Below are 26,985 nucleotides of genomic sequence, written 5' to 3'. Positions count from 1 at the left end.
GGGCCTAGTACATAAACGTATCACGCAGTTGTGCACTTCTGCTTTAGACCCAAATGAACAAAGAAAAACTAGGCTAGTTGTTTGCTTGGAAGCATGGCAGTTTTCAACAAAAATTCGTGCATGCAAACATGCAAATTTCTTTCATTTATTATAAAACGGCGTGAAGATAGAAAGTTCAGCATGTACATTAATGAACCTTCAACCCTGTACGTGCAGGTGCCACACTTTCCAGTATGGACCCTACTGGAAAGTTTTCTTTTGGTGAGCCTATAAATATAATGCCAAAATTTGCGCCAAGTCAACGTAATACTTGTAACTAGAGATGCACATTTTAGAATATCGAATCTTTTAGAACCAAATCCAAAACTATTCGGTTCTTTTTGGAACAGATTTATTTTGATTGCAATCATTGCCCACAGAGGTTTTGATTTACCTCGTATAAACTTTTCGAACACGATTATTACATTACACGGTTTCACTAAATACTGTGGTTACTGGCCACTACACACCAAGCCACCAATGCATAAATTATCGTAAAATTAAAAGCGTGACGGCGATTAATGCATTGGGTGACAGCAAAGGTGAAAAGGCAGCAAGTGTATGTGCAGGCATTTGTGTTTGAATAAGTTTGTGATAAGAGAAATGAAACACAATGGTCAATTTTGAAAAAGGCAATCAAGGAAGATTTGAATACCTCTAAACGATTTATTTTTAAAAACATGTTTGTACATCTGTACATCATGGTGTGAAAGTTGGTTTTCCATTACACCTTAGTTTCATAAATTTTTTGTTACGTTACGTTAATTCACATTTTCCTGATGATGCATGATTCACTGCAATCTTATGATAAGAAAATAGTTTAAATTCGTGTAGCTCAGCTTTCAGTTACAAAACTGCCTGAATTAATATCATAAAGTTGTAAGAATTTCGCCTTCGCAGACAAAGCGAAACTGCTTGCCAATATTACAAAGCCTTCTTTATATCACTTCGAGTGACATTGAACAATAAGCAGTTAAGATAGTAGAAGCTGAACTTTCTGGAAGTCGCCTAGTAAATTTGTGGACAAAGACACACAAGATTAAACAAAATCATTCGTTGTTGACCAGATGTTGCAAATAAAGATTAAGTCTACAATATGTATGCTCAAGAATTCTTGCTTTTTATATGATTATTATCTATGTTAAACATTGCATTTAGTTTTGAAAGATCCACTGTAGTCAAGCTACACATGGCAGCGAAAACAATTATTCACATAGAAGAATATAAAGAAGTAAAAAGAAAAACTAACATTTAAACAGTGACTTTGTATTATGGATCCCCACAGAAATTTCACTTGGGCGCTTGTTTAACTTAATTAAGCAGGCGAAGAATGGGACTGTATCAGTTAAGCAAACGTGAAATCCTTTAGTCAAAAATCTCTGTGAATTTATCCTTAAATAATTTATTTAGATAAATTTACTCTGATCATGTGGTATATTTCTTTAAAAATGCCCATATTAACTTTTTTCGGTCAGAAAAATGGACAACTAACAGCAAGAATTTCATAAAAGAACCTCCCATTGTCTTTCATACCAGATATTTGTGAAAAATAATTGTGATTGTTATTGGTTTAGAACTATTCCAACTTCTGGATTCAAAAAAATTATTCTACGTTGCACATTCATAGTTGTAGCATGGAATATCCGGCAATTCTGCACCAAGCAATTGGTGCAGAAGCCAACTTAACTCGAATCATTACAACTATATGATTCCAATGTTTAAATGACAGATATAGGAAATTGTGTACAGTACGTTTACTTTATATAAAATTTAAAACTAATAAATTTATTTATTATAAACCTTTCATAAACTATTGTTACAAGAACATTAATTGTACTATAGTGACCTTTCTTTCAAAGTATTTTGCATCAATTCTTGGTCGGTATTTAACAATGAATATTCGCAATGCACATGTAAGTATGAACATAATGTAATTTTTAACAGCTTGCGCCAGTATATAATTAACTTTAACCTTACTTTAGACTGTAATTCAACAATTAGTTGTATTCGATTATTACATATCTCTATTTTTATAGCCTGCGGATCTGATGAACATGCAGCATTGTAATTTGCTGTGCTTACCAGAAAATTACCAAATGAAATATTATTTCTACCATGGGTTGTCATGGCCACAGCTGTCCTATGTAGCAGAGGATGCCAAAGGAAATATTGTTGGTTATGTTTTAGCAAAGATGGAAGAAGATCCTGATGAGGCAACTCATGGCCATATCACTTCTTTGGTATTCTGCTACTCACTGTAATGTCTAGTGAAAACAGCTTTACATAGCAAACTGTGTTATATCGGATTTGTTTTTGTTTCTTTTGGTGATAATATGGGATACTAGTAAAATATACAGGTTCGAGTGGTACCATCAAGTTGTTGGAATGGTACCACTTGGTCCGACTGGTTTAAAAGGTACCACTTTGTTCGAGTGGTTGAGTTGGACAGATGTATTCTTTGGGTCAAGAGTTATAGAGCTGTTGTAATTTAGGCTTAGTTTGATGTTATTTCTCAGCTCAGGAACATTGTATTGGTATGATGAAAGCGAGCCCCACAGCTCAGCATGAAACATTAATTACTTAAACCTGCCACACTTTCCAAGGCTTTTCAGTGGTTAAGTTAAGCTGTGTCATGCCGCAATCCCAAAAATACGCTTGATGTAAAGGATACATATGTCCAACCTGAACCACTCGGACCAAGTGGTACCATTTAAGGCCCTTAATGGTACCACTTGAACCTGGTTGACCCTGATGTTTCGGGATGAAGACCAGGCCTGAACAACAGGCGAATGGAAGATGATGAGATGGTACCACTTGAACCTGTATATTTTAGTAGTATCCATGATATGCCCCTGCATCTGTTCAGTCATTAATGCTTTGAGTGACTATACGCACCTTTCATGTAGGCAGTCAAACGTTCTCACAGAAGACTGGGGTTGGCAAGGAAACTGATGGATCATGCATCTCGTGCAATGGTGGAATGTTTTAAAGCTAAGTTAGTGTTTACCATGTACCTTGTGACTTTAGAGGAAAAATTGGATATATGACTGTATTTATTACTGGTTTAGGTATGTATCCTTGCATGTTCGTGTAAGTAATAGAGCTGCCCTGCGACTTTACGCTGAAACACTCAAGTTTGAACAAAGTGAAGTTGAACCAAAATATTACGCAGATGGTGAAGATGCGTATGCTATGAAGAGGGATCTCACCAAATTACTTGAAGAGGTGAAAGATAAAATTCTCTTATTGGTATTGCCCATGTTTATAAGAAAAATGCTACTTATAAATAATACCTACACTCTATTATGCACTTTATCTTCCAGGTTCCTAAGCCTAGTCGCTTTTACATACCTTATCGCGAAAAAAAGTCAATGCCAATAGAAGAAGTTAATGAACTTCATCAAGATAATGAACTTATTGAGGATACTCATGAACGAGGAGTTGATGTTTTGGTTGAAGAGAATTTAGCAAACAAATTGGGATCTGCCTCCATATCAACGTAGCATGGATTGTCATGGAGTTGCTATTGGTGGCTTCAGTTGGCTTAAAATTCCAGTAGTCAAAGCACTTCGTTTTGGAAAGTGCTGCTTTTAGCATGGCAGAATTTCAGCAGCCCTATTGGAGATATTTGTTACAAACTGTCTCGATGACGCTATACATCAATGTTTTCGTCGCTGCTATGTGATATTTATATTTTCTGAAGTTTTGAATATTTGTGACTTGCAACATTAAATCTGTATTGTTTCAACTTTGCAACTTCACGTAATAATGTATACATAACATTTGGTTGACAGTTCTTACTATTTAGGTCATAAAGTTGTACTGCAATGCATGATGTATTTTTTCTGTGTTTTGCAGGAAAATATATAAAATAGGAAAGGTTATTCTGTTCACGGGCAAGAGACCTAAGAACTAAAATATGGCAGCAGTGCTTGATGTACCAGTAAATGATTGCAATTCGGCTGAGCTTCTGGCACGCCTTATTCTAGAAGAGCTGAAGTCAATCCGAAAAGAAATGAAAGATGAAATGCAAAAGCTGGCAAACAAATTTGAGCATGTTATTTTGAGTAATAAATACGATATGCTTTTGAGCAAAATTATGTCCGACGAGGAATACAATTCTCATGAAATGAGAAATTCAGACGCTGATTATGAGGAAGATGAAGGCATGTCACTTAATTATGAAAACACTGAAGGTGAAGCTATTGTTCTTGAAAATGTGGATAACATGATGGAGGACAAACATCAGCAAGTAACCAAGTTCATTGTGGAAGTGCAAAACGATGCCGTTGAAGAAAATTCTTCTTATTCTGACGAAATTCCTGAGATAAAAGAAAATGGTTCAGCTGACCATTTCATCGAGGAAACCAATTCTAATAGGTTCCGTAACGTTTCCAAGAAGTTAGTATTGCCACTTGAAAATATTCCAAACCACACTGAAGAGGAAGAAGGCTTGAGTTCAGATGAAGACACAAACAAATCTGTTCAGATTTATAAAGCAGCTCCCCTCCGTGAAAAACCATACAAGTGCTCATATTGTCCTGGCAGTTTCAGTGAAAAATCTACATTGATGAAGCATCTGGATGTGCATAGTAGTTCAGTGCAGTTCGAATGTAAATTCTGCAAAAGAGTTTTCAGTCGAGGTGCTTTATTAAAGCGTCACATTCGCACTCATACTGGCGAGAAACCGTTTCGCTGTGAAACCTGTAAGAAAGGATTCTCTTCAAAATGGGGAATGGATCAGCATGTGAAAACCCACACAGGAGAACGTCCTTACAGGTGCACATATTGCAATCAATCTTATGGACAGAAAAGGAGTTTGAACATTCATCTCATGAAGCATACCGGAGAAACGCCGTATACATGCAAGATTTGCGATAAAACCTGTTATGAGCAAAAACGTTTAATTGTACATATGAGACTTCATACTGGGGAGAGACCTTACCAGTGTGAAGAATGTGATAAGGCTTATCCTTCTCGACGTGGCTTAAGCAGGCACATTTCAAGAAGACACAAAAAACCTTTGTAACATCACTGTGTGATTAGTTTTTGCAGAATTTAACAATTCGCCTTTAGATGTAGAGCAGCTTGTTTTACTTGTACATAGTTGTAAGAACTTACCACTCCTGTCGGAGTAAAATAAAATTCCTATGTGTTATACGTGATTTTGATTCTATTAAGAAGCAAAGTTTTTTCAGGAGGGTTGTCCATTTCAGAGTATCAAATTGAATATAGAATGAACATTTCATTATCTGGAATTTTTTATACATTTAAAGTCTTTGTTGGTTTTAATAGAGTTGCGTTGTTCTTCACTTAAATCTTAAAGTGAAGAACAATAAAGTTACAAAACGCGTTACAGTACTTGGTTGTTTGTGTAGTGCACTTTGCAAGGTGCAGCAACCAGCACACACCTTGTCTACATTAGCGTTTGATATATGTAGAAAATCAAGTAAAATTGAGTATAGATGCAAATGCAACATTCGGTGTTTGAAATCCTTATTTGGATAAGGACATCTCAAAAATATCACATACTATAACTGCACAGGATCAAGTAGGGGTCACTGAAAGCACAAACCTGCACACATAACTATGAATTACATGACATTGTTGTACCCACAAGTTGTAAAATATTATAACAGGTAAAATTTTTTCTCCCCAAAATTAACTGTTTTAAGTGATTGAGTTTATGTTCATAGGTCAACTGGCAGTAATATAACAGTTTTTAGTTTACATGAAATCTGCTTTGGGATCAATTGGCAATATTGTGCAAAATGCCAAGTATGTTAAAACAAAACAAAAGTAAAAACATTTACAAACTTGGAACTTTTTAATTCAGATTTGTCCCTGGTGCTAGGTTACTAGCAAAATCTTTGCTGATTTTGCAAGATGTCAAGGATTGAAAACATCAAATAAAATTGTAAAGAATGTTTCGGTGGCATAATGGCAGTAACAAGTATAACGCAATAATGGTTTGCAGTGGGAGCCAATCCGGTTTTAACAAGAAAAGTTGGTGCTGGCATTAAACATTTTAAAGCTCAATCACCTCCTCTTATTGTCATGTCTTTTTTGATTATGCAACAATCAGACATGAATTTAAAGTTTGATTTTTAAAGTTAAAAACTGGCCATACACAAAAGAAGATACGTATAACATGAAATACAAATTAAAAAGAAAGTGCATTCAAGTAATAAGCATTCAAAAATGAAGTGCATTATTTATTGTAAGAATAATTAATTGAAGAAAAACTCTCACAGGTGGTGAACTTTGTTTATGTCATAGTTCCCATACTTAACAAAAGATCCGTCACTTGGCCACGTGATTTCGTTGTTATTATAACCATGATTTGAACGCTTTCCATTATGAGGCATAGTTTTCACTTGATGAAAGATGCTCTGTTTGCTATGGGCAGCATTACAATGTGGTGCTTTATGTGTATTACAGGGAGACATGTAAAGACGAAGCTTATCCAACAAATGACCAGGCCAGAATGCGTTTGGTAACACATGTTCTCTTCTCAGCACTGTATCCGGACCACTGCAGACGTATAATGTTTATACACAGAAATCATCATAAGAAACTGAAATGCATGCATGCTATTGTTATGAATTAGAACAATTATGTTTTTAGGCATCAATTTTGTTTATTTTGACGTACCATCTAATTTTTTCGTATTCTTCAAAACTCAACCAGCAATCAACTTTTCTTGAAATGACAGCTCTTCCAGTTGATAAATTGACTTGATGACTACATGGAAAGTAATGGTTAAAGTATTTTATCAGAACTGATACTTTATCGCCCTTCCAATGAAGTGATTCAAGAGGCTCAGCATATCCATTGTTAAATTAGCTGATGACCTGGCTAACCCGTAGCTAAATTTGCTATAGTGTAGGCACTAAAACAAATCTGTCTTTAAATAAATTATGTAATACTATACCCACACTCATTTTAGTTTAAAACTCATTCAGTTGGCAGAAATACAAGGAAATTATTCACTCACTTCACCATCATTTCTACATCATAGCCAATCAGAGTGCAAATAGAATAAACACTCACACAACTAAACATAAATTCTTTGGTGGGCTTTATTGTATAAAGCCAGGGCCACCAACTCAAAAATGTTGGTGGCCCTACTTGCCATTTGCAAATTGTAAAAAGGTTTGCTGACTTTGTTCCACGAATTCGTAGAATTACATGAGATATAAGTAATCCAACTCTTTTCACTATTTAAAATTCGGTTTGATTTATTGTTAAGCTTTAGTGAAGCCATCGATAAAAATTGAACCCCATCATTGCTGCCTTCTAATCTTATATGCATTAGCTTGTCAATCTTTGCATGTTCATTGTTATGTACTATAGTTGGATGTATCAAATGAAATAAATCTTAAAGTTTAACTGTTTGTTTTATAAATGTTTATGTACCGAAGGTTAACAAGAAAATTTCAAGACCAACTCATCAGGAAAGTGAAATGTAACCTTTCACAAAATGCCTACCTGTCTGGTGCAACTTCTCGCAAACGAGGAAATGTGATTACTAAAGATTCACTTCTTTTCCTCATGTGCTTGTTATCACCAGTATTTTTCACTGCCATTAATTCAGCATCTTTTTTCTAAAAAAAATTGACAGTGGAAATTTTTTCATAATTTAACCATTATGAAATTTTATCATCCACTTTTATATCAACATTCCTGTAACAAAGATTGAAATCATAATTCCCCAATTAATAATTAAGTTTCATTAATTTTGTAAAGCTAACACACACTAAAAATTATGCATGCCAAGATACTGCAGTTATTATCAATTTTTATTTTTTGTAGTATGCAATACATGTATACAAAAATTGTTCGGGTGCCTTTTTCACTTCCATGATCGTACAACACAAAATTAAAACCTTTTCCATATTGAGACTAAAATCTATACATTAGTGGAAGCTCATTAGCTTGATTTGAAGGCATCAAACTACTTATGTGACAGTTATCGCCACACAGTTGGTGATAACTGCCAATTTGGTGCTTCCCCTAAAAAACTCTGTATTCTTTACATATTACCGCAAATTGCCTGATTCAGCCATTATATAAACATGTTGTAGCAAAATCAAAATAACAACATGCCGTAGCAAAAATCAATATGGGTCTCCCTCGATGCCGTAAGCGGTGTCTGTTAAACCTCTTTCAAGTCACTTCTCAGATAGCTCCCTATGCTTTTGCCACACTTCGAGTGATCCAAAGTCTCCCGAACTTTGAAAAATTGACGTGGAACCACCTCAAAACTTGTCAGGGGGAAAATAGATGTATTTATAGCAATCAATTTATGTATTTTATGTTATGTAATTTATGCCTATTACAATCCACTAATAACAAACATCAACATGTTATTTATGTTACAATGTATGATATATTGACTAATATCGAGAAAGTGGGTGCTAGTTGTGTCCAGAGGATCAAAAACCACTACAAGTTAACCAATACGTTGAATTTAAGGACATCAGCTATAACGTCCCTTACATCTATTTTAATAAATATTCGTCAGCAGCGTTGGAGCTGCTTCAGGTTATGCGAAGTCAAGTTAATGAGCTTCCAATGCATGGAATCTATTTGTCAATTATGGTAATCTGTTGAACTTGTTTTGAAAGATAAAATTTACAAAATTATGTTCTTTGCTATTGAATGTACTATTCTGTAACTCTTAAGTTCAAACTGGTAAAGTAATAACACAAGAAAGATTATAAAGCTAAAATTACACAATTACACCTTTTCCAGCAATGGAAGCTCAACTCTTTTCACTTGTGAGCGACTAACTGATGGCTGTTTTCTCCTGTTTTTGGTGAAAGCTTTTGAAATTTGGTATCGTTGATAATTGGTGTGATTTTCAGATTCTGACAACTTTAAAATTTCTTTAATTAAATAGCTGCTACTCATTTTATCTTCAAGTATGCAATTTGTAGTTTTCTTTAAATAGCTATAAATGCTGTTCAATGTTGAAGATGTTGTTTCGTTGGAACTCCCAAATTCAGAGGCTGAACCGTTTTCGCAAGAATTATGCTCGAGAAAATCTATTTTTTCTGAAGAAAACTTTGATCTTGCCGCATCCTGCTTAACACTTTCCTCAGAATTAATGGTAGTGCTTTCACCCTTATCACTTGTACTTTCCTTTGATACATCTTTGCGCTAGCAAGAAAAGAAATATAGACACATTGAGGCAAAGCGGATGTGTTTAAACTATGAAAAAGTTACTTCGTGTTCAAATACCATTTCAAGGAAGTAAGAGATGGATTATAAAAAGCCCAGATTTTTGAAAAATGTTGCAAATTGCAAAATTTAGGCCTCATGAATTCATTACTATAGTTTTCGTTAGCTTTAAGACCTTTCCGAATCTGTCACACACAACATATCACTGCTTGGCAGTGACAATGTTCATACAAAAAAGTTCCCGTTTTTTAATTAAAAACCATGGAAACATGAATTTTAATTTAATATGAAAAGTTTAGGGCAGTTTGATACCTTTTTTCGTATTTTTTGCTTATCTTTCGTTTTCCAGAAATCCTGGGATAAAGTTGTTCCAGGTTGACGGATGCGGAAATCTCTACAGTCTTCAGGCAGTGTTTTATCACCAGGATGCAAGAGGACTTTCAGCAGCAGCTCTTTAGTTAGTGGCACTCCATTTTTTTCACAAAGTTTAACTGCTGCTTCGTATTCCTTAAGCCTAGAAAAGTATTGACCATATTGTAAGTTAAGCTGCTTTGATCAATGTAATTTAGAATTCTTTTAGACTCCACCTGGCTTTTCGGGCATCAAGTCCACCTGGTGTAGACTTTGATAAGGATGATTGCAAGGCCTGCAAGCAAAATTAGTAGAACTAGAAAAACGTCAAATATTAGTTTGTGGTCTATAGAAACAACTACAAGATGTTTCTATCACTGAGAAGCAACTGTAACAAACACACATGTTTCAAAAATTATCCACACATGTTTCAAAATTGGCTTCAACTTAATGTTACCTGAGTCTTTAATGAAGAATAATTTACAAAAGACGAACTTGAGCAGCCGCTTAATAACGAAGTGCTTGAAACACTAATAATGCAAATGTAGGTTAAAAAACAATCAATAACAACACATATCACCAACTTCAGATTATGATATTAAATGAACATGACCACTTTACCTTGGATCCAACTTGCCAAGGAGATCTGTCAATGCAATGTAGAAGGAATCACTAAATTTACTGTCTTTGTAAAAGTGATTCACCAACTCAGTAATGTCTTTGCTTGACACGGGAATCTTCTTTTGAAGCTGTAAAAAAAATTGTGATATAAAAAATTGTAATTAAATGGCGATGTGTCATCTTCAATAACCTCTTGCAAGTTATATAAAGAAGCAGAACATAAAATTCTTTTTATTTGCAAGCCTGAGAACTGCTTGTAAACCCATAAGACTGTCTAGCCTAAAAAAACAACATAAAAAGGTGAGAACATAACACTGTGAAACAGCTAGTTCAAAATATTACCATAATTAAGCCATCTTTGCACTGACTGTAAAAGATTTTTTCAGCATTTCTACAATTCGAAAACAGTTTGTTCAATGAGATTTTGTTTCTTATGATGTAATCTGCAAGCTTATGCAACGTTGCTTCAACTGGTTGAGGAATGAACTGCATTTCTAGTTGTTGATGTTGAAAGTGTGGAGGATTCACGCATGTTGATGTTGAAAGCGTGGAAGTCAACTGATCCTAGATGCAATACAAACATTTTCCAGTATACATTTGATATGTTATAGCATTTCAAAACATACCACAGATGATTTGCTTTTTTGATTATGCAGAAGGTCAGCAAGGACACGTTCTTCCACAACTGTTTTATCTGGCTTTCTCTGAAGCCAAGAAGTTGTAAGCCCAAGGTCATTTAAATCTTCACGCAGTTTTCGTCTTTTTCTTAACCAGGTTTTATATTCAATTTGTCTCGCAGCGTCATCTTCACAAGTTGTGTCAGGTAGTTTATTATTATCTGTGGAAAGGAGAGGCTTTGGATGCAGTAAAATTACAGGATCAACTCTAGGTAAAACATTGGAGTCATTCTTCTTAGCAGACTCCAACGGATTTCCATCAACCAAGTGAATCCTTCTAATGCTTTTCCTAGGGCCAAAGACTTTGCATGATGTACGGTAAAAGTGACTCGCATAGAGGTCTCTTTTCTTATATCGCTTCAACTGCTCATGTACTGGAAGTAAAGCTTCTTCATAGCTTTCAAATAAATCTTGTACACCTGGTTCATTTCCATCTTGAAAAACATCTAGTATTTCATTGGATTGTGCAGGCGGCATTATCTTTTATAAACTTAATTGGTTCACATCAACGTAGTTTTCATTGGAGTTGCCTTACATCCAACAAAAAATAACTGCAAAAAACTTAATACAAAACAGTTTTAGTAGTTTTTATTTTGTAAATACATATTTTCTAATGCATGAAGAAATTTTTCAATGCAAAGACAAAAATTAACTATGCAAAATGAAATCTTGTAAATTATGTTGAATCAACAGATGGTTTCAAAGTGATTAGATAAATTAGCTTGGTACTGGTGTTCCAAGTGTTCTAATCTATGAAATAGCTTGCAATGGAAAATACAACAAGGAAGTATATCAACAGCAGTTTCTGCTTATGGCTAGTGAAGCAATATTTTTGATACTGCTAGGTCAGATGGCTTAAGTAAACAATCTCACAGCAATCTAAATTAGGACGGACAATGGCGTGTAACATTACTAAATAATGTGTTATCTAACATTGTGAAAAATACTCTGTAGAATCTCAGTGTGTGTTCAATGGCTTGTAAACAACTAAGATATATATTCTGATAAAGTGATGAGGGAACATAATAAAAATAAGAATAACATAGACATTTACAATGTAAATGTAACAATATAAAATTGACAAAGTGTTCAAGACACACTACATAATTGAATGGAAGTCCACAAGACTAAAAATTGCATTAAAATTCTTGCTATAGTTTATATTTAAATGATTCCCTCTTGCGGCCACTTCAACTGCTTTACGAGGCCACCTTTTCCTTTGGCGTATGATCCATAGATTTCTAGTTTGCAATCAGGTTTTGTGGATCTCCATCCAACCAATCCGGTTGTTGTGGCTGGGTATTGTGGTGATTTTCCAATTTTGATGTAATTTTCGATTGGTGTAATTGGAGGCAGGCGTAGTTGTTCAGGAAGCTGTGCTTTTGGTTTTTCTTGTTTTGGTGGCATGACCTCACTAGCTAATTCTTTGTAAGTTTGAGTCATAAAACCCCAATTCTGAGGCCATTTTTTTGCTGCTGACCACTCCATGTGGACATGACTTTTCCATATTTCATCGTTTGCTACGTAATTGCAGCCAGCAACCTGGCGGCCAACTTTGGATGCCATTTATTCTATTTTATATATAATATTAAAGTGTTACAAAAATTATTACAGTACATACGCCTATACTCTTTAAAAAGGTGATAAACTCAAAAATCAATCTTTTTGCGAGTGCTGTGAATTTTTTGGTATCATTGGTTAAAATATGATATTCCTCAATTTAGCAATGTTTTGAAATTACTAAATCCTCTGCGTTTTGGTGTTCGATAAATTAGCGTGGCTTTTCTCACTCTATAATTTAATGTTATTGCCAGGGAGGTGTGGTCGCGGGAGATAGGTGAGTCACTGCCGAAAACTGGTAAGCAAATTTAAAGTTTTGAAGAGATGGTCTTCGCAAAACAAATAAATAATTATTTGCAAAACCTGTGATACATGAAACAATGCATGTATCACAGACGAGGAATTTTTGATTGTTATATCACAAAAATATTTGAGATTCATAGCTTTGGTGGGACCTGTTTGTGCATCGTACAATAGGGTGTCAAAATGACACCTTCCGTCATTCTAGGTAATCAACATAGATTAGGGCACTTTTTGTATTCCAAACAAAAAATGGTTACAGCCGGCATTGAGCTCATTAAAGCATTAAAATTCACAAAAAAGCGGTTCTACAGTAAACGACTTTGGGTTAGTACAACTTTATTTTTCAAAAGGTGTCAAAATGACACCCCCCGTCGTTCTAGTGTTAATTGGCTTTACCCTCTCTCCCTGAAATTTTTTTCTGATGCTGGCTTTGTTCTTATCATTTGTTTCTACGCCCGAACTGCACTTAAATTGTTTCTATCTCTATGACAGTGTTAACTTCAGATAGTTAAAGTTTCTTAAACTGTATAATTTATCCTTTTTTCTTAGGATAAATTAATTCCCCTTAAAACAAGCTTTAATGACATACAATTTGAGGCATGCTGCAACAAATGTGACATCACACAGGTAATACTTATTTTTCACCAAAGGAATACACCTTTTCCTCACACATTAACACATGTTATAAACAACTAGTACTCTAGGCTTAGTAGTGATTTTAAATAACTTGATATAGACCAGGGGTGGGCAACATACGGCCCGCGGGCCGGATCCGGCCCGCGACGGGATTTTGAGCGGCCCGCAGACAGTTTCCGGTCTTACATGATAATGTGGCCTGCGGCCACATTCTGCCGCAATCCCTGTATTGCGTCACTGAATAAGTCCAAGTTTGCCAACCTGAGAAAGATGGCCATGAATCTACTTGTTCTGTTCGGGTCTACATACATTTATGAGCAAACATTTTCGACCATGAACATTAATAAGATAAAGCTGCGTTCCAATCTATTCAGCAATCCGGCCCGCCAAGTACTTCATTTTCTCATATCAGGCCCGCCGACCGAAGAAGTTGCCCGCCCCTGATATAGACCCAACAGTATAGTAATAATAATAATAATAATCATTAAACCAAATACCATGTTGGTACAAGTCAGCTGCCAGAGTAGCTTTGCTTTGTGATATATTCCCTTTTGACAAAAAGTTGAGAAATAACACTTAGACTAGCGAAAAGTAAAGCTAAAACAATTGGTTTTATGTTTTGATGCTAAGTAGGCAGTGTAGCTCAGCGCAAGGCTCAATGCAGTTGTATCTCTCTTGTTGGCCTACGGCCGGTCCCAACTAGCAATGACAATAACAATTGACAGATTGAAATGGAGGCACTTCAACAGTTGGGCAAATAAAAAGACTTCTTCAAAAAAGTTATGAAGGTTTTCGTACAAAAAAGAACAAAACTGCACCGATGGATTTTATTCACAAATAAGTGTTGAAACACACCGGCTGGCCTGGCAGACAGAATAAGTCTGAGCATACTAGAATAGTTGCTATATGTCTTGAACAAACTATGTTACTTGTACTAATATCGAAATGTGGCTTTATGCTTTGCTGCTGGGGCCTGCGTCAGTGTGGAGCGATAAAGAACATTTTTTTAGTTTTGTTTCATGGTAAATCGTACCTGGTCGCTTTCCTAGAATTCTGCAACAAAATTTAAGCGCCACCTTGAGCTCATTGCGTGCACAAAATAAACAAATTAATCAAGCGTTACAATGTTGCTTAGTAACGATCGCAAAGAAGACAAATCATAAATTTTGCAATAACATCATTAAAAATAATGAAGTTTATGGTGGCTGAACCGTGCTAACCCAGTATATAGTTAAATAAAAAAATTAGGATGTAGGATAGTACACTAGGTTTAATTTTTTTTTCTAATTATTCCACACAAGCTTTCGCAAGCATCAGCTTTCTTCATCAGTATTGCTTCATACACATTATTGCCTGATGAAGCAAACTGATGCTTGCGAAAGCTTATGTAGAGAAGAATTAAAAATATAAATAAACCATAGAGTGCCATCTTATATCTTGCTTTTTTATTTTACTATATACAAAAAATAATAATCAACGTTTTATTCACCCCATTGCCATTAAAGGTTTAAATCGGTTTTGTAATTTGAGATTTACAATACATTATAAAACGCCCTGTTTATCAAAGCAAAAGGAATGTGATACTTCAAAAACGTTACAAATTTTATGGGTTGATAGTACTGATTTCGATATGGTATAATCTTTATCCTGGGATTAGGAATAGTCTTTGGATACCTTAATCCGGCGATGATTCGTCGTCCGAACCCCGATTACAGAGCTAGCCATTGTGCCAGCTCCAATTGTCACATTTTTATGTTGAAAACACTTTTATTTTGGAAATTTTATATCGTATTGCCCCAATTTAAAACTGTTCAGCAATACCACTGAACAGGAGTGCACTTGGTTAATGCCTTGCCAAGGCATTACAACTATAACACCGGATGTCGAAAACGGGCCGCACATCACATTATTGCGAGCCTCAGCGGTCTATCCACTCGGCTACCGATACTGCAGTAAGAAAGAGCAAAGAGTTTTTAAAGTGTTTCGGAAGCATTTTTAGCTTATTTCAATTGTTAAAGCTAACTACAAATTTTGTATCAGGTGAAACAAAACACAAATAGGCTATAAAGATAGGTAGGCGGTTTACAATTAGCTATTAGTTTGTCAAGCTCGCAACAAGCCAATAGCTAACATACTTGCAAAGACAGATTGATGTTTTTCAATTTATTAAGTTTTCACAAATATAAAACTTTTGCAATGTACATTACGTAAGCGAATATAGTAACAAACAGAAAAATCACAATACTGTAATATTATAAAAAAGCTTGTATTTTAAACTTATCAGGAATACACTAACAGCGGTCATTTGTACAAGATTATGTAAATCTGCATGAATAAAATAATTTGAATCATGTTTTCGTATCGGTTTTTGTTTACAAATGAATGACGTTGTATTGAATTCATGATGACGTAGACTTGCAACAATGTCGAATCCCGTGTAGTTACACAAATGCGGATCTGTGAGCACCTTTCTCTTTCCATTCTTGATAGGCCATGTAAGCTCCTGCCCCGTACAAGGCTAAAGCAAAGAAAGCAAACACCTGCCGAAATATTAAACGTATGACGAAGGTCATGATAACGAACTTCAAGTTAATCTTTTTGCAAAGCGCTTAGTGTTCAATTAATGAACCAAGTTCAAATCAAATTAAATGTGGACGTGGATTGAGTAAATTGCAAAAGACCTATTTATCTCCCAAAGATAATTTAAAAGGAATATATTCCGTAGTATTTGGCAATTTATGAAATATTGTATTCTAAACAATCTTACTTTTGAAATGCAATCCATTCAAGTATTATTTCCAAAGATACCTACAAAAATTTCTTACCGTTGCAGCAATCATAGAAGAATTTGCAGCAAACACAGCAGCAGATATAGCAGCGGTGAAAAAAAAGATGACAGCGAAAACATAATGAATAAGTTCCTATATGAAAATACATTAAAAAAAATCAGCCTTCAGTTACTGTACATAACATATTAACTTTAATAACGACATAGGATTAAAGTACTGTATAGCGATAGATTTTCTCAATAATACAGTTTGAAAATATGCCGTCGGCTATACCGTGATGTTGCATTATATACAGTATTTGTATAACATCGTATTATGGTAATTGGTAAATTGTGTTCTTACCGTTAGTGCCCAGTCGATGCAGGACAGCCTATAGTGTACATTTAGGAGGACTAAGATGTACAAGAATATCACTGACCACACATGCCACTGGCAAACAAACTCTAGGTAACGAAATGCAGGTACCGATCTATCCGTCCACCATGGAGCGAAAAAAGCACAAAGGAAAGCTACTAAGCCGAAAATCTGTAAGCATATTAAAATTCACATCACCAAACTATTCAAATCGGCTGTATAAGCCTTTTCGCTCAGTGAAACGTAGTGTCGTCGTTCTTCGAGGTACCGAAGTTGAAGAAAAAAATTAAGTGGGACTTTTAAGTGCTTGTACCATTACATCAATGAAAATTACTCCGTTGGGCTATGAAGCGACGAGTTTGAACATTGGACAATAGGTGCTCACTTGACGCTGGCATGTATAAAGCGCCCATTCATTAATAAATGAACACGAGATTGAATTACGTTTGATTGCTTGTTTTTCAGTTTAATTTAGTGTAATGGTTAAATCACGCAGTTGGTATAAGTATAAATCTCAGTTATTCTTAATGATGACACCAGCTTATATCAATAATTATAATCAAAAAGTGTAGGCCTAATTGCTTGTAGCCAGTATTGAAATTTAACCTCTGTAGAACTCTTGCCCTTAATTTAATCCATGCGTAGCTTTTCATGAGTTATCAAACAGACTAGACTACTATCAAACACAAAAAGCTATGATGTTTAATCTTCCTGTTGTTGATACTACATGGCAAAAGGCGGCGTGCATGCTACTAAAACGAAGATAAACATGTTGGTTAAAGAGTAGCGTACCGTACGTTTACTTGATTGGTAGAAATGACAATAAAAAAACAATCGTGCTGGTTACCAAATTGTGATAAACTTAAATTGCAATCCTCATACTCATACAATTACTATATAAACTATAACCTACATGCTTACTTACAGCTTGAAATATCTTTAGTATCGCAGGTCTGGTTTTCGGATAAGCTTTGTTTAAGGTAAATGGTGCTGGCTCTGCTGTTTCTCCCGGATAATGTCTGTTTCGTTCATCTGGTGCAGTTATCCAAAGGCACATATTTCTCTAAACCTAACTGCTGTATAGCCAACAACAACATTCGCCAAACGCGTAGGAGTGCTGTTGCTGTTGTCAGTTTCGAGAAAAGCAGAGCTTCGAAGCCAACTCCCTTTTTTGTAGCTTGTTACAACAGCGATCGAGTTTATTGTGGTCATATAACCGTTTAGTATTTTAGTCTGACTGCTGTTACATCTAACACGACTAAAGGGAATATATTTTCTGTTGAGAAGTTGTTACTGCACTACCATTTCGTTTTCAACTGGTCACCTATGGAAAGTTTCTCAACTTATGTAGCCATAAACTTGTTTTAAATTATAGTTTACTGAAAGAAAGCTTAACTATACACCGTTAGATTAACAGGATGAGAGTATTGAAGCTACAGTAAATGCAAAGTTTGGAACAAACCCAGGCAATTTTCAAAATTAGCCCAACAGAAAAAAGTCAACCCGGTCAATCCTCTATATGTAGGCTGGGTGGTAGTATGCTTGTCAATACTGGGAGGACGGATAGGTACGCCGTTGCAGTTGGTCGTATAAACACAGTGATGATGCGCATGATTTTATTGAAGATCACGTCCAATTTGTTTGTGTTTGCTTGCTTCGACACCACCCGGGCTGCATATTCCGTAGCGCTGTAAACAGTTGCTGGTGCAGACCGTAAATGTGTCTGCACCCACGAAATTGCTGCCAGGCACCTCAATAAGCTATTACGTATGGGTATTATCGCCTATTGGAAATCAGCTCACAAAGAAAACGCACAAGGTGACGATCAAGGATTATGTGAAGCATTTTCTGAATAAATCCACTGTGTCGTAAGTCAGATCAGCGGTCAGCGGTCAGATCAACTGATACCAAACCTTCTTTCTTCCGCCGTTCGATACTTCTTCGTCCGTGTCGGAAACCTGCTAACTTTGTGGGCAGAATCGGTTCAATGATTGGTTCAAACCGTGCAAGTAAAAGGCGTTCAAAAAGCTTAAATGGGATACAGAGGAGATGTGCCTGCAGAGGCTAGTCTTTCCTGATGTTACGAGTATCTTAATTTACCTGTTGAATTATCTGACTCTATTGTTACGTGCGGTTAGAATACTCTAGGTCTAACCCATAGGTTCTTAACCGGTGAGCCATGCCCCACTGGTGGGTCACAGAGCTATTTGGAAAATTATAAAGTTGGTGAAAATTTTAGTTTTATTTAGTTGGTGACAATTTTGTAACGTCCAAATTAGCATTGTTGTTTGATCAAATTATATGATTTAAGTGATAATGACTTATATGATTTTGTGTTGTCCAAAACTCCAGGTCCAGGTCCAAAACTTAGGTGATCAGCATTGAAAGTGGGCCACGACTATAAAAAGGTTAAGAACCCCTGCTTTAACCTCTTGTCAGCCGAAAGGTTTTAATATTACAACAGAAATAGTTTACCTCAAATTTTTTCATTGTAGGTGCTGTGCACTTTCTCAATATTACGCATAACCAAGAACAGAGTAATAGGCTACCACTGCTTTTAAAATGTCTATTGAGTTGCAATCACCATGACTAGCGCAGACAGCTTATCTGTTCATTTTGGTGATTTTCTATATCTGTCTCTCTGCTCGCTGGTAGAAGTGCGTATGGAACGCCAAACGCCGCAAAAATAGCAAGGTGTTAAATTGTATCGCAACTTTGCAAATTATGTTTTGCTTTCATGATTTGATTTGAGGATTTTCAAACGTAACTTCGTGAAATGTATAGATGATTTGCCAAAAGTGCATGATTCGCTAAATGTACATGATTTGGTAAATGCATGCGTGATTTGCCAAATGTACATGATTCGGTGAATGTGTGCATGATTTGCCAAAAGTACGTGGTTGATCAAATATAGGTTACATGGTTCGTTGTAAGAGTGCGCCAAGTGTGCAAAAATGTTTTTGACGTCATAAATCGTTTTTCTCTTGGTGGGAAGCAAGAAGCAAAGGTATTTGACAGAAGATAATATAAAAAGCTAAAAGGCACTCTTGAAAGCGTTTTATTTTATTTTATTTTATTGTATTTTATTTATGTTTGTTTAAAACGTTGAACAGACTTTAACTTTAATCAACTCGTCTACAGAAAAATAGTTACTGATAACGTGTTATACTTCAACTAGCCTTCAACCGCCCTGCACTTCTTCAGTTGTTAATTCCTTTCTATTCAGGCCAGCAATTTGCAAAAGTAGAATTAACCCCACCATACTCATGTACTGCTTAATAAAACGCTAGGCGCTCTTGAAAGGCTAGCCTGCAGGATATACCAGCCTACCACAACATTGCAGTACCGGTATCAAATCATTAACATCCATACCGGTACCCTATCTGGCTCAGCTTAATAGTCACATATCAAACAGAACATAACCTAACGCGTTTAGTGTTGAAATAACTTCTAAAGAAACATTCTATTCTTCGTAAACCTACGCTTAATTCTGATCGCAAAGTATTTTGCACTGACGGTACAGGATAACTTTCCGCCTGTCTCCAAAGATAAGTTAGTCACAAAACTTTGTCTTCTGTCAAATACCTTTGCTTCTTGCTTCCCGCCAAAAGAAAAACGATTTATGACGTCAAAAACATTTTTGCACACTTGGCGCACTCTAACAACGAACCATGTACATATGATCAACCATGTACTTTTGGCAAATCATGTGTACAGTTACCGAACCATATACATTCGGTAAGTCACATACATTTATCGAACATGTACATTTGGCAAATCATGTGCATTTTTCAAATCATGCTTAAATTCACCGAATCATGTACATTTGGCAAATCACGCATGCATTTACCAAATCATGGACATTTAGCGAATCATGCACTTTTGGCAAATCATCTATACATTTGACGAATCATGTATACTTGACAATTCATGAAGACGTTATGCGATTCATACGTACTTTTATAGAATCATTTAGTATTTTTAGGAATGATGTTGGTTCAGCAATTTGTGTATGTTTGTCTAATAACGCATGTATTTTGCCAATTGGTCAGCCCATTCTTAATTTACGAAGACTAATTTCCAATCATTTGGCCATTTTATAATTCATGGTATAAGTTACATGAATAAAAAAACGGACATTTGATTGACAAAACTGCAACCCGATTAAAGAAAACACCATTTACCATTGGGGATTGTAACTTGCCAACAGCCAGTTTGCTTTGGATTTGTTAAATCTGACCTAAAATGTCGTGGTTTGATTTAAAAAAATCAAGTTTATAAAACTGTGGTGTAATTGTAAATGTTGCAAAACCATTTTGATAATTGGCATATGAATCGTGCAACGGCAGTCACAGAAAAGCCCGTTTGAATGCCGGTTTTGACGTTTGGCTTGTTGTTTCTTGATTGGAATCTATCAAATTACGTTTGAAAACCCTCAAATCAAATCATGAAAACAAAACATAATTTGCAAAGTTGCGATACAATTTAGCACTTTGCTATTTTTGCGGCGTTGGCGTTCCATAAGTGCGAGCTTATAAAACGTGAAGCGATGGGAGTAAAAATGTTCGACAAGAAAAACGCAACATTTCAGAACATGTGCTGCGAGGAAAACAATGTGTTAGCAATGTGTTGGGAGATACATTGAGTTAAAGCTGACACGTAGATAAATAATTATTTAATAATAATAATAATCAGCTGTAGAAAAGCTCTGCAATCTTTGCTGCAACGACATCAAGGACCCACGCCGGCCTGCAATCTTAGTCTGACGAGGACCCACGACGCCTTCCTTTAGCTGCGGAGGAGCTACTGAGAGTCTGGCTTCACACATTTACCGGTATTATTTCTTTTTCGATTCAATCTCGCATTAGCTTTAATCCCAGACAATTTCTGACTTATTTAATTGTTTTTTTTTGCATGCAGTATGATACGTTAGTTGCCAGTAAACCTATTTTAATGTCTGTATTTGTTAGTCACGTGATTGAGATCAAATTTACCAGTAATGCCAATTATTATTGATATCGCTTACAGATTCACAGGGTAGTGTCATTTCCGTTACTTAGTCCTTGTTTGGGTTTTCAGGTTATAAAATAATATTACCCTGGGTTCTGTACCGATAGCAATCACATGTAAACACACGTATCATACGTTACACACGTATCAGACGTGCCACACATACGAAGTCGAACTACGTTGATTTCTGACATTTCTAGCTGTTCTGTATCAGTTTCAACCAGTCATTCATATCATTATCTTTTTCAACCTGTTCAATATAAAACTTCAAGAAATCGTGTAAATTTCTAATATGCAGGGGAGTGTGAAATTCGGGCCTTGCTAGCCTGAAAGACACCCCGTAGGTGATCAGCATTTGTAAGTTTGCCGATTACACATGCTGCTGAAATAGACTATTTAAAGCAAACTTTTTTTGACTTGAAACAACGCAAAAATAATGCAATAAATTCATTTTTTGCGAGCTTAACAGAAAATCTCTGCAGGTAAATGCTCAAGTTAGAAGATGTCAGCGGAAAGTTGTTTCACAGTGAACCGTCGTTGTTTACAACTTAGAGTATAGTGTGAAAAAAACAATTAATATTGGCTACCAATATTTCACCAGAAAAATCATACGTTGAAAGCTATTTTTACATTTTGATGTTAACATAACCTAAATGTTATAACATAAACATATGTAACTTAAACCTAACCTAAATCTACCTTGTAATGTTAATCTAACTCCAATAAAACCTTAAATAACTCAAATAAAACTTTTTGAATAACCTACCGCTTATCTTTAACAACAGGTTGCGTGATCTACTGTACTTGCAATGAAATGGTCAGTCTCATTAATATTTTTCGCACGGTGAACCTTTGGTTTAATACTGTGAATTAATATTTCTCGGCCAGTATAGCTCAGAAATCATTTGTTAGAATTTGCCTGAGAACCTCTCTAATATGGTCCAAGAATTCACCCAAAGAACCTCCCCCCCCTCATATGGTAACTCTGGTTCCACGACATATGGCCGCGGGAAAATGAACGCGAACAAACTCACCGGGGACAACTGAACGTGACGTAAATTGACCGCGAACAAACTGACTGTGATGTAAATTGACCGCGAACAAACTAACCGGGAACAGACTTACCGGAATGAAAATTGACCGGGAGGTAAATTGACCGTGGGAGTCCTGACGTACAGCTTCAATCTGACAATTTACTTAACTAAAGTGTCCATTGTTATTGCAATGAGTCCATTGTTACATGAGATAGGCTACAACGCATTGTTTCATAATCTCATCAAACAACTCGTCTAGACCGGGAAAATGCATGTAACAATAGGAAATCTATGAATAAAGGTGAAAAACCCGTAGGGTCACCCTACACCCTACAAGGGGCCAAAAAACTCTACGAGTGGCAACCTTGACTGCAATACACATACTAAATTGGATAGTGACTAGATAGCGACTAGATAGTGAATTAGAATTTTGACCTTTTGACGGCCAATTTGTCGCCGGTTAATTTCATCGCCGGCTAGTTTACGTCACGGTTAATTTGATCGCCGGCCAATTTGTTGCCGGTCAGTTGTCCACTACCAGTTGTCGCCGGTGAGTTTGTTCACGGTCATATGTCGTGATCCCGGTAACTCTATGGTAACCTGCCATATAGTCATGGTTCGTGAGCGGCACCACGCGAAAAGTAAAATCTTGAAAGGGCACCACGCGGAAAGAATATCCTTGAAAGTTGCAGTTACCTTTTGTGGCAGAGCGGCACCACGCGGAAAGAAAAATCTTGTGAAATGGAAATAGTCTAAGTCTGTTAGTTGTTGTAATCTAGTTTGCAATAACATTATAGAAAAGAAAAGTATCAAAACAAAAGATTGCGCGTTTGTTGTAATCTAGTTTGTAATAGAATGCAAAATCTAGTTTGTAATAACATTATAGAAAGAAAAGATTAACCATTACAAACAAAACATTGCGCGTTATAATGAAAGTCATGCGAATGCGTTGCACTCGATCAATTCACGTCCAGTTGTTATTCGTTTGTTTCCAAAATGTAGATGGTTGAAGCAAAAACAATTAGACTAGCCTTTATTAAGGGAAAGGAGTAATCAGACTATTGCCAAAACGCTTTGAAAGAGTTATTGCGGTTCAAGTCAGTGCTGAAACTAACGTCTTGCACTGCACTTGGATACATGGTTATGGGTGGGATTGCTTACAACTGGAGCGATTGGCCTGAAATAACTGTAGGCTAAAAATAGACAAGCTTTACCACTTTGTAAATATGCTTTTGGAAATAACTCCGTTCTTTTATATTTCAGTTTGTCTCTACTCTTCTTGGTCTTCCCTTCCGCTTAATCGCGTTGATTATCCCAGAATCATCGAGATCGCTTTTCATCAAGAAAAAAGATAAACAAGGAATAAAGGTTTCAAAGCTCCTGGCCCGCATCAATAAAGTGGAACTAACTGACGAGATTTGTGAACATGCCAAAGAAGTAGACAAACAGGTGAAAGAATTTCCAAATTTTCAACAAATCAAGACAAGCCAAATGTGTTATTTCCGAGACACATCCGTTTCCACGTTGTAATCTACTGTACTGCTTCACAGCTGGATTTCAGTCGACACTTCCAATGCAACTTCAGTCAAATTTAGGCCTACATCACTGGATTTATTCAAAGCTACTTTATTGGTGACCTTAAATGTCATGTTTAATTGGTTAGTGAAAATCGTTGATCAATATTGAAACACCGTAAATCAGATTTTTGAATCTTGTTATGGTTTTTTACCGATTTAAATGATAAACATTCATTTTACCTAAGGTGGGAAGCGATTATATACCCTTCCAAAAATGTCCCCTTATAACATTTCTTTCATAAAGATTGTGCAAGACGTTAGTTTCAGCACTGACTTGAACCGCAATAACTCTTTCAAAGCGTTTTGGCAATAGTCTGATTACTCCTTTCCCTTAATAAAGGCTAGTCTAATTGTTTTTGCTTCAACCATCTACATTTTGGAAACAAACGAATAACAACTGGACGTGAATTGATCGAGTGCAACGCATTCGCATGACTTTCATTATAACGCGCAATGTTTTGTTTGTAATGGTTAATCTTTTCTTTCTATAATGTTATTACAAACTAGATTTTGCATTCTATTACAAACTAGATTACAACAAACGCGCAATCTTTTGTTTTGATACTTTTCTTTTCTATAATGTTATTGCAAACTAGATTACAACAACTAACAGACTTAGACTATTTCCATTTCACAAGATTTTTCTTTCCGCGTGGTGCTGCTCTGCCACAAAAGGTAACTGCAACTTTCAAGAATATTCTTTCCGCGTGGTGCCCTTTCAAGATTTTACTTTTCGCGTGGTGCCGCTCACGAACCATGACTATATGGCAGGTTACCATAGAGTTACCATATGGAGGGGGGGTCTTAGGGTGGCAGTACTATACTACTGACGTTTTCATACTCTTCTTTCAGTTTTGTTGAATGAGAAATTGGCAGAGATGCATAGCGATTGCTTTTGTGCAACAGAACACATTTTAAACTTCTGGTAGAGCTGTCTATAACAATCGCCAGTCTTCCGGTTTGTAGTCTAGGACTTCCATTTTGAGGAGAAGTCCAGGTATATCTTTACAATATACAAGGTCTGCATCTTGACTGAAGAAAAGTAGAAGTTCCTCTTCCCAAGTCCGGTACGCTGTTATCTTTGCATCCGCCTTTAAACAGTTCTTCTCCTTCAGTCTGGAACCTTAAATCTCAGATGCTTCTTTTGGTAAGTCAAGGTCTCTGATAAGTGATAAGATTATTAAGCTCCTTTTTTGTACTGTTCGAGAGTGAAAAAGCTTTCTTCGTAATCACTAAAACTGTCACCACTTGCTTCACTATGTTTCATTTCATGCTTTTCCTCAATATCTGTTTCTTGCAAATCTGGCAGTGATGTAAACACAGGTACAGGAATGCTTTTGCAGTGCTCGACCGGTCGCCTTGCTGGCTCCAAGTTGGGGTACTCCCATGTACTCCTCTTGTAGCGATTGAAACCTCTGAGATTCACCATACAAAAATAACAGTCATCGTGATGATTTTGCTGCTCTCTCCATGCCATAGGCACTCCGAATTTTAAGCTTTTCTTCTTTCCATTTTTCCATAGTCTCAGGCTCTCTATACAGGTTTTACAAATCTTATGAGGAGCCCAAGGCTTATCTTAATCGCCAAGCTTTACTCCAAAATATGCAAGATATACTTGCTTGGCAAAATCAGTGATGTTTTTTCTTTGAATCTCAGCAGTATACTCCCCACAAATGTAGCAAAATGAATCCGAGCTATTTACACATCGACGTCGTGATGAACTCATATTTAAGTAATTGTACTTAATAGGTATAGCAAGAATATATCCCGCACAAAAAAGTCGTTAAAGTAAGCAAAAACATACCCATGCAACTAACCAGTTTCAAGAAGAGTAACGCTTCATACACCTACCACTCGAAAGAAGCAAACTTGATGATAGCAAGGTCAGCGATTCTTGCCTTCAGTGCATTAAATATTTCAAGAAATCAGGAAAAATTAGCGCGTTTTTGTCAGTTCATCAACAAATAAGGCAAGTTTAATTAATGAGAATCACAATTGAGTCTATTCTGAGGTTCCAACCTAAACACAAACGTTAACATGATAGCTACAACAGTGTCACTAATGCCAGAAATAGTGAAAAATGCTGAAATAAAGAAAATAGCCATATCTCGAAAACTAGAACTTATTCAGCAAAACCAAGTCCAAATTCGGAATCAACGACCTCAAATTACCCTAAATCCGTTGAAACATCGCTGGCATCTCCAAAAAAATTTTTTTTTGTTGGGCGGTGTATCATTAGGGTGTGAGATTAGAAATTGCGGGCAGCGTAACATACCTCGGGAGGGATTGTGGGTAAAGACGTAAACCGTGTACGCGTGTAGAAAACTTACTAACAATAAAAGAAGTCACAAGTGGCATTTCGATCAATTACTCATACTACATAAACACGCAGTCACACATTATGGCCACAAGAATACGGGTGGAGTACATCTTAATATAAATCTAAAAACACATCGTGGAATATACATCTAACTATACAACTAAATACATATCAATGTGCTGTGCTACATTAGCACGCCTGTCAGCATGGTTAATATACAAAGAATTACCAAACGTGAAATCTGGTGACAGTTAAACAAATACATATTTGGCCAGCTTCCGGAAGTGATGGACTTTGTTGTAATGTTACATGATGCACAGTATGGTAATGCTGAAGAACCGATGCATATTTCACGATCTGTTGAGGTTAATTCACATAACAAACCTAAAAGCCTAAATAAATTTTTTGCCCTTTTGTGGACAGGCGTGTAGATTAATACTTGGCCAGTTGGGCAAATTATAAGTTGGTTATGAGACATTTTGATGGTAAATATCTGACACAAAATAATTTATCGGCGTTGACAATTTG

The 26,985-nt window shown here is 36.1% G+C and overlaps 5 protein-coding genes across 7 annotated transcripts; 2 read left to right on the top strand and 3 right to left on the bottom strand.

Moving 5' to 3' along the window:
- Positions 1-1,040: 1,040 nt before the first annotated feature.
- On the top strand, positions 1,041-3,923 carry LOC143448803 (N-alpha-acetyltransferase daf-31-like). Of its 2 annotated transcripts, XM_076948684.1 has the most exons (7): positions 1,041-1,363; positions 1,511-1,581; positions 1,899-1,952; positions 2,076-2,279; positions 2,946-3,034; positions 3,108-3,264; positions 3,363-3,923. In XM_076948684.1, exons 3-7 carry the CDS (start codon positions 1,932-1,934, stop codon positions 3,540-3,542), a joined length of 651 nt encoding a protein of 216 aa, XP_076804799.1. In that variant the 5' UTR covers positions 1,041-1,363; positions 1,511-1,581; positions 1,899-1,931; the 3' UTR covers positions 3,543-3,923. The 2 variants fall into 2 exon arrangements, with proteins under 2 accessions (XP_076804799.1, XP_076804798.1); XM_076948683.1 differs by lacking the exon at positions 1,041-1,363 and having other exon boundaries at positions 1,514-1,952.
- A 33-nt stretch (positions 3,924-3,956) lies between these two features.
- LOC143448802 (uncharacterized) lies at positions 3,957-5,197 on the top strand. Its single transcript, XM_076948682.1, has one exon. It carries the CDS (start codon positions 3,959-3,961, stop codon positions 5,066-5,068), a length of 1,110 nt encoding a protein of 369 aa, XP_076804797.1. The 5' UTR covers positions 3,957-3,958; the 3' UTR covers positions 5,069-5,197.
- Positions 5,198-6,241: 1,044 nt separating this feature from the next.
- On the bottom strand, positions 6,242-11,354 carry LOC143448801 (uncharacterized). 2 transcript variants are annotated; one of them, XM_076948680.1, is made up of 10 exons: positions 10,824-11,354; positions 10,540-10,761; positions 10,198-10,325; positions 10,034-10,106; positions 9,813-9,871; positions 9,538-9,739; positions 8,788-9,204; positions 7,531-7,646; positions 6,694-6,783; positions 6,242-6,573 (listed from the first exon to the last, which is right to left on the bottom strand). In XM_076948680.1, the coding sequence occupies exons 1-10, from the start codon at positions 11,349-11,351 to the stop codon at positions 6,288-6,290; spliced, it is 2,121 nt and encodes a 706-aa protein (XP_076804795.1). In that variant the 5' UTR covers positions 11,352-11,354; the 3' UTR covers positions 6,242-6,287. The 2 variants fall into 2 exon arrangements, with proteins under 2 accessions (XP_076804795.1, XP_076804796.1); XM_076948681.1 differs by lacking the exon at positions 8,788-9,204.
- Positions 11,355-11,435: 81 nt separating this feature from the next.
- LOC143448804 (ciliary microtubule inner protein 1-like) lies at positions 11,436-12,522 on the bottom strand. Its single transcript, XM_076948685.1, has one exon. It carries the CDS (start codon positions 12,438-12,440, stop codon positions 12,039-12,041), a length of 402 nt encoding a protein of 133 aa, XP_076804800.1. The 5' UTR covers positions 12,441-12,522; the 3' UTR covers positions 11,436-12,038.
- A 2,997-nt stretch (positions 12,523-15,519) lies between these two features.
- LOC143448724 (CKLF-like MARVEL transmembrane domain-containing protein 7) lies at positions 15,520-18,383 on the bottom strand. The gene is made up of 4 exons (XM_076948570.1): positions 17,442-18,383; positions 16,505-16,687; positions 16,199-16,294; positions 15,520-15,913 (listed from the first exon to the last, which is right to left on the bottom strand). Exons 1-4 carry the CDS (start codon positions 17,571-17,573, stop codon positions 15,815-15,817), a joined length of 510 nt encoding a protein of 169 aa, XP_076804685.1. The 5' UTR covers positions 17,574-18,383; the 3' UTR covers positions 15,520-15,814.
- Between the last annotated feature and the right edge of the window lie 8,602 nt (positions 18,384-26,985).

Source organism: Clavelina lepadiformis, chromosome 3 (assembly GCF_947623445.1).
Source record: "Clavelina lepadiformis chromosome 3, kaClaLepa1.1, whole genome shotgun sequence".
Taxonomy (NCBI): Eukaryota; Metazoa; Chordata; class Ascidiacea; order Aplousobranchia; family Clavelinidae; genus Clavelina; species Clavelina lepadiformis.
The sequence above is the reverse complement of the archived record's forward strand: the minus strand, read 5'-3'. Positions and strand labels throughout refer to the sequence as shown.